General features: G+C 37.7%; 1 protein-coding gene across 2 annotated transcripts in view; it reads left to right on the plus strand.

Annotated features, from left to right (window-relative positions):
• Positions 1-2,436: 2,436 nt before the first annotated feature.
• LOC122058272 (zinc transporter 5) overlaps positions 2,437-15,440 on the plus strand; it is a 27,367-nt gene continuing 14,363 nt past the window's right edge. For both annotated transcript variants that reach the window (XM_042620882.1, XM_042620883.1), the window contains exons 1-9: positions 2,437-2,609; positions 4,007-4,199; positions 4,301-4,386; positions 4,669-4,753; positions 8,890-8,968; positions 9,129-9,259; positions 9,404-9,490; positions 9,660-9,772; positions 14,879-15,009. In XM_042620882.1, the coding sequence (XP_042476816.1) occupies positions 2,551-2,609; positions 4,007-4,199; positions 4,301-4,386; positions 4,669-4,753; positions 8,890-8,968; positions 9,129-9,259; positions 9,404-9,490; positions 9,660-9,772; positions 14,879-15,009 (964 nt within the window). In that variant the 5' untranslated portion in view covers positions 2,437-2,550. The remainder of the gene's footprint in view (positions 2,610-4,006; positions 4,200-4,300; positions 4,387-4,668; positions 4,754-8,889; positions 8,969-9,128; positions 9,260-9,403; positions 9,491-9,659; positions 9,773-14,878; positions 15,010-15,440) is intronic.

The raw sequence follows: 15,440 nt of genomic DNA on the forward strand, positions 1-15,440 counted from the left end.
TATATTTCAAAACACGCCTCACCGTAATTCAACTTCTTTTGTGACAAAAAACACATCTACCAATGATGGATTTCAATCTCGAACAGATGAAGTCTGTTTCTGTTCCAGAAACGACGTTTCGTGTCAAAAATGGAAATTTCAGTTTTCTGTGTCCTTTTTTTTTTTTTTTTAACAAAACTGGAACTACCTTTTGTCATTCCGTAAATTCTCATTTTCTTTCTTTTTTTCTTTTTTTCATCGTTTGAAAAAAAAAAATGAAACACACCATAAATGCACCAAATGCTTTATTCCGTTTTTTCGTTCCCATAGAACGAAAAAACTCCATAAACGTTTTTTAGACCATTACCAAACGCAACCTTAGTTTTGTAGAGTTCTGATGCTCTTGTTGCGATCACAATGGAATCTTGGCTCCATAGGTATTTTGGGGATTTTCTAAGGCTCTCTTTCGTCCTCACTCGGTCACTCCTCTTTGTAATTATGAACTATTTGTGGAAATCTGAAATATGAATTCAGAAGTTTTTAGGGCACATTTGATTGAAGGATTCTACGGAATGTAATTCCATTGTATCCTAATTCTTAATTAAACTTTTTTTTTTTTTTTTTTTTGGAGTTAGGCATGAGGGGTTTTAATTTATACGCCATAATCCACTAATTTTCGCCTGCAAAAAAAATACTATTTTTGTCAATAAAAGTGGTAAAATTTGCTAGTGAAAATTAGTTATTGTTGTCATAAAAAATTCCAATTTGAGCTAGTAAAAAAGTAAAAACACATGTATGATGGAACGGTAAAATTATAATAAAAACTGATTTTAAAGCAAAAAACAAGAATAGATCTCTCAGATGCGATTGGATCCAATCCAGACCTTGGTTGGAGGAGGATATTTCCTATTGGGAACAAATCGTTGTTCTTACATTAATGATATTCTTATAAGTGTCCAAATGGGCAAGACTTGGGCCCGGGTCTTTAAGGCCCATGCCGAACCCTACCCACCTGGCTTTGAGCCAGGGCAGGCCAAGCTTGGGTTAAGGGTTGGAACCTGTACATTGTCATTTAAAATCTTAAAACTGAAACCAGGGCTGATATGTTTTATTTGTCATGTCACAAATCTAAAATTTTTCAATTTTCAACAGAACCCAACCTTCTTTCTCTTTTTCTTTTATATATAATCGGCCAAAGAATACTCACTGCCCTAGACATAGAGGGGGAAAATGATGCCTCCACCCATGTAAAGTATACAACTTTACCCCATGTTGATGTTCATGTACATTATCTCATTCACGTGATCAGGTAGTGTTCTTTTTTCTTTTATATAAGATAAAAAATTTAATAAATTACATATACCATAGTAGTGTAAGCATTACCTTAGCTAGATATTCTAAAATAATGGACTAATGGTAACACTACCTTAGATATGCTAAATCAATGATATGTATTCTTAACCTCTCCCCTTTCCAAAAAAAAAAAAAAAAGGACCTTATATATACGCGTGACTTATGACCACGCATGCCTTGAGGTCTCATCCCGAAGCCTGGCCCAACCAGACTTTGGGTTGGGATTTATTGGCACAAGCCTCAAGCCTAGCCCATAGCTTGAAAATCGAAATTGAATTTTTTCAGCAGGCTCAAGCTTTTGGACCAAAGTTACATCCTTATTTATGCTATCTAATGCTAATATTTTTTTCATACTTATGCTATCTCAACAAGGATTTTGTTTTGATTTTTATTTTTCTTTAGGTAAATACAAGCTTTAAACATAAAAAACACACTAAAACTGCTAGCTTAGTCTGTTGAAGCAACTACCGTCATGAAATGTCGAGTTAAAATCCCTCACCCAATTTCCCCTTTTCTAAGCTGCCATTCTTTGAGTTGGGACGCCGCCCTGGCTACCTTTGGACTGTCATCCTAATCGATCTATGAACCCTAATAAGAAATGTCCAAACAAAAAAAAAAAACATAGAGAACAATCACCAAAAAAATTAACTAAGGGTGTTTTGATACTTACGAAACTAATTAAATAACGAAAAAAACACCTAACCAAGCGCTTGCGTGACGAAAACGTTGCCCTGTAGTCACCTCCGACTGAAGCCCATCCTGAGAGCTTGCTTCGTAATCTTGGATCGGGATTGGTGGATTCGCCCTGATGGGTCAGTATCAGTCTGGGCTCTGGATCGATCCTATACTAAACCACTAGTGCAATACAAGGGTAAAAAGATAAAAAAAAAAAAAATTTTTATATTTAAATAAGGATAAATTCGTCTGATCCAAGGCAATCCGGATCCCAACCCGAAAACCGAGTGAAACTTGCCCGAGAGGGGAACGTGCAGAGACCTCGTGACTCGTTAGAGTCGACACCGGAATGAGTCTCGGATCGGGACTCGGCACTCGGGAGTGTCGACTGACATGTTTCAATTTCTTATTACGGGTACTTTCAACTTCGACTTCAATTACAAGAAAGAAGCAGCGAAATTGAATTTCTTACGCCTTCGAAATTCTCTCTGAACACGAAAATCTATCACTGGTAAGGCTGAGTTCAATAGAGGAATTCCAAAGATGATGTCTCCAAAGCAGGTTTCTGAAGATCGAGGAGGTTCTCGTTCTGCTTCATTGAGGTAAGAAATGAATCGGTTCTGGTTCGTTTTTTGATTAATGGATTGAAACCCTAGTTGATCCGAACTCCACAGAGCGACTGTAGATTTTGGGGTTCATTTTATATATCTTCTGTTTTATTGACTCTCTGCCGCTTTTCTTTTCGGGAGTTTTAGCACATTGGTAGGTCACTGGTTCTGGTTGCGATTGTTCTGTAATTTGTTGATTCTTCTTTTGGTTTTGTTCATTAAAACATAGGGTGAACTGCGGTATCTGTGAAAATGTTGAACTCACTGCGAAGTTTTAGCTGAAGAATACTTCTTCTCCTAGTATGGGATTGATGTTTCTTGTTTAGTATTGAAAAAGAGAATTCTTTTGAATATTCTATTTGGTTACTGCATTCACATGGTTATTGATTTTCTGTAAATCTCACAGGCACAGTTGTGACTGAATACTGAAATTTATTAGTTTATGCAATTACTCAAGTAACCATACCAGTTGGAAGAACTGTTAATACAGTACAAGAAATGCATATCTTGGAGCTTTGTTGTGTCTACGAAAAAGGATGAAGTGATAGCATCTAGTAATGGAAGGAATCATTGTTGTATTTCCTCAGACGATTTTGAGAGGATCCTTGGTCACATTTATGAATGAAGGATGGACGACGGTTGTTAAGTTACCATAATAACATTGACAGTTGAAAACTGTAGTTAAAGTAAAACACATGCAAAAATTAGACTTTTATGACCAAATTAATGATGAGTCATAATAGGAATTTTTTGCAGTCCGATACTTTGTGCTTTGTGGTTATTTTATGTTTGAGAAGAACTGTCTTCTTTTATTGAAGCACATGGTTCATCCCCCAGTTTTGGTGGTGGTGGCATTGAGTTCTGTCTCAGTTTCTCATGGTTTGGTAGACATAGTGTAGCTAACTTTTAAAGGTTTACTCTTTTAGCTTAACCATTTTTGTGTTTGATTTTGATTGAGCAAGTAGAAGTTAATTATATTTCAGTTTTGTGCGTTAATGTTTCAGTTACCCTTCTTGCAGCTCAGTGTAGGCCTGGATGAATGATGTTGTTTATTTCTTAATGAATCCGTTGACTGGGGTATGGTTTAGTCATTGTCAATACAGTCAGAAAATGCTAATTGCCTGTCCTGCTTTTCAGTAACTGTTGAATTTTACTGACATCTCCGAGTTGGAACTTTTCTTTTTTTATTGATTCTGTAGTCCTGCTTACTTCCCATTTGACCTTAAGACGGCTTATTTATCTAGCAATAGTCTTTACTACTGTATGCATTCTTCAATGTGAACTACAAACCGATATGATAATTCTGAGAAATTGCATTTGACATATTCACTGCATTGCCTCGCTAGCTCAACCTGCATCTAATTAAAACTGAGTTTCCTGTACCTTTATAGGCACACTCCATTGCAGATTATCCATTTTATGGGCAACTTTATGAGGATATGGTCAGTTTACTCAATGCACCATTATTTGTCTCAGCAAGGAGCTTCAGTTGTAGTTTTTATCTTCAGTTGTCTGGTGCCATCTTCTATTCTGTTTTTAGTATTGCAAAGGCCTTGGAAAGGCAGACCACTCTCCAATACACAGGTTAACTTTCCAATTCCTTCTCATTGGAAAAGAAACACAAGAGAAAATTTTGTTCTACCTTGCAATTATGCATTTCTCGTGTGATAGAAATTGAATTTCAGGTTATACCATCTGTAATCAATGGAGGAATAATGGCATTATACTTCATCTTGTGGGGAAAGGGCCTCAAATCATGTGGCCCCGTTAGGTACATTTACTATACCTCTTTAGATAAGATTTAAATTTAAATATTAATATCTGTTGCATAATACATTTTTTTTATGAAAAGCCATTTTTTGCAATTTTGGTAAAGTGGCTATGCTGAAAATTTTCTCTTCTCATGGAGATTAGATTGTTATAATTTGAGGCCACTACAAAATAATTATTGGACTTTTTCTCTTTTCCTTTTTACCCCTCGATTACAAGCCTCCCCCTCCCGGTTGCTTAATAATACATCATTTGATTGATTCTGTTTCTCATTAAACTTCAGAGCTATAATGGCGGAGTATGCTGGCGCTGTTCTAGGAGTTTTATCCACATTACTGTATGGACGGAGGGGTTTCATTTGGAAAAAGGTATTGTTGTAAGATATGCCTCATTTTTTTTTTTTTTGCTGCTTAGATTATTGACTACTCATCTCTGTACCAGTAGCTGCATAATTCACATTGCTTGGGTACGTTATGCCCAATTTCTTATCGATCATCACGATGTCTTTGTGATTACTGAAGTTGGTTTTTGGTATGAATTTCTTCTTGGTACCGTGTTCCCATGTAAAATGTTATTGCATTACTCAAAACTGTTCCATATGCTCTTCTCACAATTGGAGCCAGTGTTCTAACTCATCTAGTCTATAAGGCAAAAGGAGCTGGTCCTTGCTTTCCCCGAGTGATGTGTTCTAGGGTAGACAAGGTAAGATTAAGAGAACACAATAACCACAGGACGAAAAAACAGCAATCCGAGTAAGAAACAACAAGGCAGAATATAGAAAGTAACATATCTCAGAATCTAACGTGCGGATGGGGTTGAGATTAGAGTTGATTAGAACCCTAAATATGTTTTTCAATCCCCCAAAATTTCAAGCTGATCCAATGGAACAATGTATAATTGAAAATAGGAACTCTAATTTAACAGTATTTAATAATTCATATGAAAAGTGAGATCTCCCAATCCTTGGGTCAGATGACCCTCAAATTCTTGTTGAAGGTAGAGGGAACAGGGCAGTAAATAATATTAAAATTAGAGGTCAATCGACTGACTAGATTGACTAGACTGATAGCTCAAAACCCTGCTGGTTAACAACACATGAACAGTAAACTAATGATGAATACCTGCAAACCAGTGAATAAAACTAATATAGAGTAGTATTAGGAAGGAAAATGATGGAGGAAAAGATAGGGGTGAGAAACTAATCAAACCTATAGGCCGATGGTAGTGGGATTGCAACTCAAAAACCCAAAAACAGAAACCATGGGCAGTAAGTTAAACCAGAAACCTGCAGGAAAAATTAGTAGAAGATGTATTTAATAAAACAACAAAATAAAAAGCTCCAAGAAAGTGAAGTGGAGGAAGGTCACGGTAGGAGAGAGAATGCATGTGGAAACTGACAGAAACACTAGGAAGAAGAACGAAGGAGGAAAAGAAGAAGGTGAGAGAACGTAGGGGGAAAAAAGAGGGATATGGCTTGGTTTCACCACCATAACCTAGCGTAAGGTCACCACCTTCACCACGGACCAGTTCAAGGTTTCACCACCTTGTTTGCACTTGATTCACCACAACGTTGTTGCTCCATTGAAGACACATTATGTTGAATGCCAAAAACATGGGAGAGGGTCTCCCTTCTTCTATTTTTTAGTTGGAAAATTATCTTGTATCACCCCTATTTTCAAAATTTATATGAGATATCACCCTAATTTTCTAAAAATATCAACCGTACCCCTGAAGCTTAACACTGTTAGCTTAGGATTTGAAAAGACAATTTTGACCCTGTTATGTCCCTCTTCATCTTCATCTTCTTCATTTCTCCTTTTGTGAACGCATAGACCAATCCCTTCCCTTCCCTGCAACCTCACCTTCGCACAAGTTCATCATATTCATCTTCTTCGTTTCTACTTTCTCTTCTTCTTCTTCTTCAAACTCCACCTTTTCCTCCCTCCCTTGTCCTTGCCCCTTCCCTTCCTTGCAACCCATCCATCCGTAATATTTTTGCAAAATTCATCGCTTCAATCCAGTGCTGAAACGATTGAAGATGTAAAACAAGGCCTAGATAGTTCGGAAACATGTGAAAACAAATACACTGCTCTTGAATCAAGATCAAAAACTGGGGAATGGGATATGGATCAATTTACACATCTTATTCTCTCGTCGACTTCGGGGTCGTTCACTAAATACACAAAATTCATACCCACTCACTTAAATCTCTCTGTCTCAGAGAAGATTGGAGAGGTGGGAATGAGGGTCATCTCTGTTTTGATCAGCTTCTATCCATAGAGCTGGTCCCTTATTCCTACCCAAACTCCCCCAAAGATTCCTCCAATCTCCCTTGGCAAGATATGTTCTGATCTTCTTCCGTTCGTAAACCCCAACCTTCACCTCCTTCTCAATCCCTCCCAGAAGTCCAACATGGAATTGATCGCCACCCTCGACCTATTAGAAATATCTCTCCGGTGAGCCTCAGGTCCGCCTCACTGTCTACACCACCATGGCCCCCTCCTCCCTACTCCAACCCCACATTAGGGTTTAAAAAATACCCAAATGTTCCAATTACTCTTGTTTCCACACCTAGATCTCCATTTGTCTGCCACTTTCTAGGACGAAATCTCCAACGTTCACAAATCAAACGACACTTACCTCCTTAGACACCATAGAGAACAGGGTTTGCATCTTTTAGACTCTCGCAGTCCAATCCTTCGCGGCATGCACTTCGATCAATGACGAAGGTACTGCTAAGTGCTAACTGTCCCTCGTTAGCTCTATTTCGCAATGAATGGTCGTTTTAGTAGTTTTCCATTGGGGACCGGGGATATTCTCGTACTGTCCTAGCGGAGATTTGAACGTGCTCTGTTACCATCAGACAGATCATGTCTTCTCCCCCACTGTCATCCGATTCTACTTCGTCGAAATCGTTTGCGCTATTGAGTATCTACAAGTATGAACATCGTCTACCGTGATCTCAAGCCTGAAAATGTTCTCAATCAACAATCTGGTCACATCATCCTCACCGACTTCAATCTCTCCGGCTATGGATAGTGCAGTAGGTCCTGTGTTCCACCGAGTCCAACAAGTAGCCGAGAGACAAAGGCGGAAGGCCGATCAGATAAGTGGTGAGTTTTTTACATCATAAGGTAAAATAACAAATTTACCCTTGAAGGGTAAGGGTAAGGGTAAGGGTAAACTTTTCATTTAAAAAATACTAACAATGACAAGTCATCACTTAACGTTTGTCAGCCAACGGAATGGGTTTAAGAGTTATTATTTTTCAAAACACGATATACATATTTTTGAAAATTTAGGGTGATATCTCATATAAATTTTGAAAATAGGGGTCGTACAAAATAGTTTTCCTTATTAATTTATGTAGTTGCAATACAAATTGGTAAGCTTGGCTACCATGTAGCCTACAATCAAAATAGGAACTTCTGAAAACCAAGAAGGGAAAGAATAACATTGAAAATTGAAACTTACCACAAGATACGTTGTCCAGCAACTACTCTAATCGATGGGCCATTAAGAAACAGAATATGGGCCTCAAAACTGGTGCAACCCATGGCTTATATTAGGGTTAAGTGATGGCCCATATGGGCTTAAGTTATAACCAGAATATGGGCCTAAGTGTGGACTTAAGTGTGCTGGTTATAACTTAAACCATTAGGCTCAATTAGTGGCCTGTTTCTTCCTCCCATGCTGGTACATCTTTGGCTCTGCATCACCATGTTTTTGGGATTTTTAATTTTTAAAATCAGAAGATTTTAAATCAGAGAATTCCCATTGATTACTCAATTTTTTATTTAATTTTATGTTAATTTTTTTCTGAATTTTTAAATTAAATGAAACGATCCCTTCTTTTAGGAAAGAAAATCCAGTCCCTCTTTTCTCTACAAACTCCTAACCATCTCTCTCTCTCTCTCTCTCTCATACTCATACACCTACACTGGCGCTCACTTACATAGTTACATCCCCAATGCTTGCACCTTATTATTATTATTTTTTTATTTTAACAAATAAAATATTTTAAATAAAGAATTTAATAGTCTAAACTTTTCAAAAATTTAAAATTTAATAAATCTAACAGTACTTAATAGTCACAAACTCCTTCAACGAAAATCCTCCCCCCGTAGACCATAGGTCTCTCCTTATAGCTTCATATTAAGGTCATTACATCTGTTCAATCATTTCCATGTGCAATCTCTAATAATGTAATTGTTTCTTGCTTGCTGTATATGGTTAAACTTCTGTTGAGATTCTATAGCATTGCTGAGTTATGAATATTGCCAACTGGTTTTATAGGTAGGTATTCTTCTACTGATAATTTTTGTCCTGTACCCAAAAAAAAGTTTGTCAAATACACAGGCTGTTATGTTTAAAAACTTGAATAAGCTACAGATCCGGCTGATGCTATCTGACACCAAAGCTCTTTCAACAGGATTGATTGGAATGAAATAAATTTTATGTTCAACTTCCAATCTCATGTGTGACATTTCTTTGTATCTACCAGGTGGGTGGACTAATTGCGATGGTGGCATCATTCTACCTCCTATCTCGAGGATGGGCTTTGAACACATACTCACCAATCTATATCCTTTAGGATATTGAACTTTTGAGATGCATAGATATGTTATATGCTAGTAATTAAAGTCTTATCATTGGTTTCTCCCAGAATAAAATCATAGTTTAATGTCTGATTTCTGTTATGCATTTTGGTGACGATTGACAATTAACTTAACCTGAAGACACCATTTAAAAATAGTGCTGATACAGAGATTGAGGCAGAGAAATTGATAGGCATGAAACAAATGGCAATTCCTATCACTGCTGGAATATTATCAGCTTTGAGGAGGGTGATTGCAAGGCGTGTGTCACTCAAGGTAATCATGTCCATCTATTGAAAGTTAGTCTTTATGTAAGTTGGCCAGATTTTTTACTAGGGCCAGGTTTTTCACATCTAGAAACTATTTTGTTTATTTATTCTGATTTTTGTACGTGAATTAGTTTTTGTTCTTTCCTTTTAGAATCAGCTTAAAAGGCGACTTCATGCAATAACTATCACTTCTGCAACATGCTTTTTGTTTCCTTTCGCCATGTGGGACACTATATTAGTAAGTTAAACTTTATAACTTCCATTTTTGGATTTCAATTTGGTTGACTGTAGTTGGATATGTATGTGGGTCTATAGTGTTTGGCTTAATAATACCATTGGGCTTCATATTATTTTCTACTGATTAACAATTGGTAATTTCCCTTTGTTCTTTCTTGGAGTAACTTCAGGGATCACCTTCTGAGAGCAACACAGAGTCACCGTTTCCAACATGGGCATATCTGAGCACAATAATTTTTGGAATTATCTTAATTTTCTATATCGACAATATTGCTGAGGAAAGGTAACTTGCATGAGATTTATTATGATTATTAAGAGGTTGCTAGGACAAAAATTTTAGTTTGGGTTACTACTTGTTCATGAATGGCCTTGTTTCTTCACATGCTCAATGCATGCCTACATTTCCTTCAATACCACATATTTCTTTTGTCAAAAAGAATGGAGAAAGCTATGTAAATCTCTTGACATCCTAGTACTGCCTGTTATAACATATATAGCATAGGCACTGAATTAGTACTATTGATGCTCCAGATTATGGATTTGATGGTGTGATTTTATCTCTTGGAGATAGAAAGTATATTATAGATTCTAGTGCAAAGTGCAAACATATAATTCATGATGAAAAATTCAAGAATTTTAGAAAACCACATGAAGATTATGGAATATGCTTGGTAAAACAACAACAACAACAACTTGGCCTTTGTCCAACTAAATGGGGTCGGCTACATGATCTGTAAGAGGATACAATAGTGATAGAAATAGAAGAAAGGGACATAGTCACGAAGCAACACCTTAGTGACATCCCTCCACCAAAATTGGGTTGGTTACACGGATATCTGCTCTCCAAACAACTCTATTTGAGGTCATACTAGTGTCGAAAGACCTAAACTTTGCATGTCTTTCCTTGTTGCTTCTCTTATGGTCATTTTAGGCCTACCCCTTGATCTTTTAGTTCCGTCCATCTGATTCTGATCGCTCTTTTATATAATGTGCTTGGTATTTCAGCAAATAATAAAGTGTGAATATACTTACTTTGTGGTGTTAATACGATCATTTAGATTTAGTTAATATAGATTAGCAACTTACTTGCTGAGGGGCATGTACCATATTTTTTGCTTTTGGGTCCACATCCCTAAATTGTTTAATTTGATAGTTATCTTTTCACACAAATATCGTCATAAAGTTTTAGTGATGTAGATTCCCACTATGGGCTGAGCTATCGTAGGAAGAAAGCCGAGCCCAAATAGGGCCAGGGGCCATTGATTTATGATTCAATAAGGCCCATAAGTGGCCATCGATTTATGTTAGTAAGGCCCATAAGTGGCTATTAGTGGGTAGCTAGTTAGTTACCTAATTTGTCTAGGTTTCTAGTAGGAGTACAACTCCTAGTTAGAATATGACTACTACTATTGTAACTCTTGCCCTCTATTTAAAGAGGAGCTATTGTATTCTTTGGCTTTATTGTGTCCTCTTAAGGTATAGAAGTTGATCCAGAGAATGTTAAGAGCGTGGTAGATTGGCCTATTCCTAAGACTTTGACAGAGGTTTGAAACTTCCATGGTCTTGCCTCATTTTATAGACAGTTCATACGGAATTTCAGTGCTATTGTGGCACCTACAACGGAGTGCACGAAAGGAGGGAAGGCGCCATTCCAATGGGCTTCGGTTGCCACTAAAGCATTCAACTTGATCAAACAGAAGATGACAGAAGCATCGGTGCTTAGACTACCTAATTTTGATCTCATGTTTGAAGTGGCTATTGATGCATCCCATGTTGGGATTGGAGGAGTGCTTATGCAAGAGGGCCATCCGATTGCCTTCTATAGTGAGAAGTTGAATGATGCAAAAAGAAGATACTCAACTTATGATTTGGAACTCTATGCCGTTATCCAAATTCTCAAGCATTGGAGACACTATTTGATCGGTAAAGCGTTCATACTTTATTCGGATCATGAAGCACTCAAATACTTGCATTCCCAAAAGACCATTAGTGATCGGCATGCTAAGTGGATCTCCAATTTGCAAGAATATATATTTGCTCTCAAGTACAAGGCTAGGAAAGAGAATCAAGTGGCTGATGCACTTAGCTGGAAGGCGTTAATGATGAATACTTTCACAGTACAAAGCACAGGGGCGGAACATATCAAAGATGAGTATGCCAATGATGCTGATTTTTCAGAAGTGTTCAGAAAGTTGCAAGAAGGAGGTCGATATGACAAGTATTCCATTTATGATGGATACCTATTTAAGGGCACACGTCTTTGTGTTCCAAACACCTCTTTAAGGCATCACTTGGTTCGAGAGCTACATGGAGGAGGAATGGGTATATATTTTGGCAGACAAGACATACTCTATGATGGTGGATTTGTACTATTGACCTCAACTGCAAAAGGATGTTTAGCATGTTATTAAAAGATGCCGTACTTGTCAAGCTAAAGGAGAGAAGAAGAATGCGGGTTTGTACACACCGTTACCTATTCTACATGCACCTTGGCTAGACATAAGCATGGACTTTGTCCGAGGATTACCATCTATACCGGAGAAGTATGATTCTATATTTGTTGTAGTGGATCAATTCTCCAAGATGGCACATTTTATCCTGTGCAGGAAGACAGTTGATGCAAGTCACCTAGCCAAGCTCTTCTTCAAAGAAATAGTGCGTGTACATGGTTTGCCACAGTCGATTATTTCAGATAGGGATGTCAAATTCATGAGCTATTTTTGGAAGACCCTATGGCTGAAAACTAACACTAAGCTAAAGTTTTCTATGGGATTCCATCCTCAAACAAATGGTCAGACGGAGGTAGTGAATAGAAGCCTTGAAAATTTACTCCGTTGTATAGTTCGTGACCATGAGAAGACATCGCCTTCTATACTTGACATAAAAGAGTTTGCATACAATAGTTCCGTCAACCGTACCATTGGTCGTACACCATTTGAGATTGTTCTTGGTCTGCAGCCACAATGACCGATTGACATGGTACTATTGCCACCTCATGCTTGTGTTAGTGTTGAAGCGAATGAATTCCTTAGGCATATCACAGAGGTACACGCTGATGTTCGCCGTCGCATAGCTGTTAGTAATGATGGATATCAAGCAAATGCTAACCGACATCGCCATTACATGGGATTTCAACCTGGTGATATGGTGATGGTTCGAATTCCACCTGAGCATTTCCCTCCCGGTATTGTGCATAAGCTCCATCCTCGGAACATGGGTTCATACAAGATCTTGAAGTATTGGTCCCAATGCCTACATGTTAGAGTTTAAGATCAACAACATTGAAGACATTGTGGGCCATCATTCTGATGACAGAGATACGGAGCATGCATTGAGACTTCCCCAATTTGTGACCCCTACAGATGATGTTATTGAAGATGTTCTTGGCAACAAGTTCACTACTGCTCGTGGTGGTAAGGGTTATTGCTCATTTCTAGTCAAGTGGAAAGGAAGACCTTAAAAAGATTGCACTTGGATCCATGCCGATGATTTTCAGCGTCTTGATACGGATCTATACGATGATTTTAAGAGGGGGGAGTTGATGTAGATTCCCACTATGGGCTGAGCTATCGTAGGAAGAAAGACCAGCCCAAGTAGGGCCAGGGGCCATCGATCCACTTAAGTGTTAATTTAATTTAGTCATTAGTTAATAAAGGCCCATTGGGCCCATCGATTTATGATTCAATAAGGCCCATAAGTGGCTATTAGTGGATAGCTAGTTAGTTACCTAATTTGTCTAGGTTTCTAATGTTAGTCCTAGTAGGAGTACAACTCCTAGTTAGAATATGACTGCCACTATTGTAACTCCTGCGTTCTATTTAAAGAGGAGCTATTGTACTCAGAAATCAGAATTGAATAAACAAAGAATTGCAGTCAATTGATTCTAAACAGCCAAGATAGCTGTGGGTGAGATGCCCGGGCCGAGATAGCCAATCCCACCCATGACTCTCTTGTCTTCTTCTTTCTTTCTTACTTTAGTTCTCTGTTATTAGTTCTTGTTTGCTGTAAGATTCAAGGAGTGAGGTTCAGATTCTGATAAGGTCCTTAAAGTCAAGATCGACCAGCAACAAGTGAGGGTTTTTAAGAAGATCGATCTCCCATATTTTCCACATCTGAGTTCTGATTTGCAGGCCCTTTTCAGGGTGTGTTCAAGGCTGCCGAAGGATCACTCGATCCTCATCTGAAGTCCATCCAATAAGTTCAGCTGCGGTTCTTGGAAAATCTCTCTAGTTTTTCTCTCTCCAGGTCTGAAATCAAGAAACTACATGTCTCTTACATCAGCCGGCAGAATCCCTTCATCTTTGGAGGTTTTGTTCTTCACATTAAGGCCTACAATCGACCTGGACTTGAGCCCCATCTGAGTCTCCCAACTCCAGCTGCAGGGTTTCTCTCCATACCCCTAAGCGACAGGTCACTCTCTCTCCTGGGGTTTGGTTCTTTGCTGTTTTTTCTTACTACTTTATTTCTGGTCCTTTATTCCATTGTTTTCCCTATTGTTACTTCTAACTTATCAAAGCTAATTAGAAAGATATATCTGATTTGTTTGGGCTGTAATACATTGGGGGTAGTTGCCTTGTGTAATCTAATTCTACATTATTAAGTGGGCAAATACTTGATGTTATCACTTGGCTTAAAGTCACCATTTTTCCATTAGGAGTTGATGCGACTTTGTTCCAAAGAGTTGGAAATTTGCAGTACTAAGCCAGTCTCATTTAATATGACTACAACCACTTGGTCCAATCTTACCCTAAGAAATATCTTGATTACATCAATTGTTTCATATATTTTTTAAGTATTTAAGTGAAGAACATTTTAGCATACTATTTTAATTCCTTATTTATGATTATGCAATTCAGCTTAGAATCTATATTTTTAAGGGTATATACGAAGTGATAAAAAATGTATCTGCATTAGATGAGACCATTTTGTTAGAACACATGGCTTTATTAATAAAATAGTCGAAGAATATTATCTGAATTTTTTAACCAATCTAGTAGTCATAATTTTGTAGATCTTATGCAGACTAAAGGGAAAAGGAAAAGAGAAAAGAAGAAGAAGAAGAAGAAACCTTAGAGATACTCGGTGGAAAAGTTCCTCAACACAAAACTTCCCTTCTAATTTGATTGGGATACTGGGAACACCCATTCTTTCATTTGAGGGTTGAGGCCCATATTTGGCCTACAGTCATATGAGTTAACTTTTTCTTTTCTAAATGAAGAGAATGTTAGTAAATATATATTTTTTCAGTTACATGGACAACCAATGCAGCTTATTTCTAGACTGCACATTGTCTACATGTGTTATGCATGATTTAATTTTAGTGTATCTTGTTTGATATGATATTGTATTGTAGAACAGGATGGATGATGCAGATCTTTTCTCTTTGTAGATTGCATATGGTTTTTTCTTCGCCAAGGCATTTGGCGGCAGCTGCTGGATGCATCATTGTTATGGAGATTGTGTACAAGATGGACTTTTGTCTACCAGGTTTCCTGGTTTGCTCCACAATTTTAGGCTTTGGTATGTATTGAAAGAATTGGCTTTCTTGTTTCTATATTATCTTGTTCACAGATGCATCATGCTTTGTTGCAATAATTTCCTGAAGTTTCAATAGTGACATTAATTAATATATGGGAGAGGGATAGGTATGCTAGCACAGTACCTAGGAATTAGGTGTGCTAGCGAATAGTGGCCATCAGATGAAAGATAAAAGATCTCATCCGTTTGTAATTTTTGTCGTACAAAACTTGCTCAATACTGCCGCTCCACGGTCTTCCTTCCCCTTTTTCTCACCAGCTCCAACTTCGGCAGCAGCTGCACTCTCTTTTTTTTTGTTTTTTTTTGGTTTTTTCTGCTACTCCCTCTCTCCCCCCGACCAGGTTGAGCTCAGTTCTCTTCTTCTTCTTTTTTTTTTTATTTTTTTTTTTTTTTTTTTTTTCTGGTTTTTACTG

The sequence above is a fragment of the Macadamia integrifolia genome, chromosome 12 (assembly GCF_013358625.1).
Source record: "Macadamia integrifolia cultivar HAES 741 chromosome 12, SCU_Mint_v3, whole genome shotgun sequence".
Taxonomy (NCBI): domain Eukaryota; kingdom Viridiplantae; phylum Streptophyta; class Magnoliopsida; order Proteales; family Proteaceae; genus Macadamia; species Macadamia integrifolia.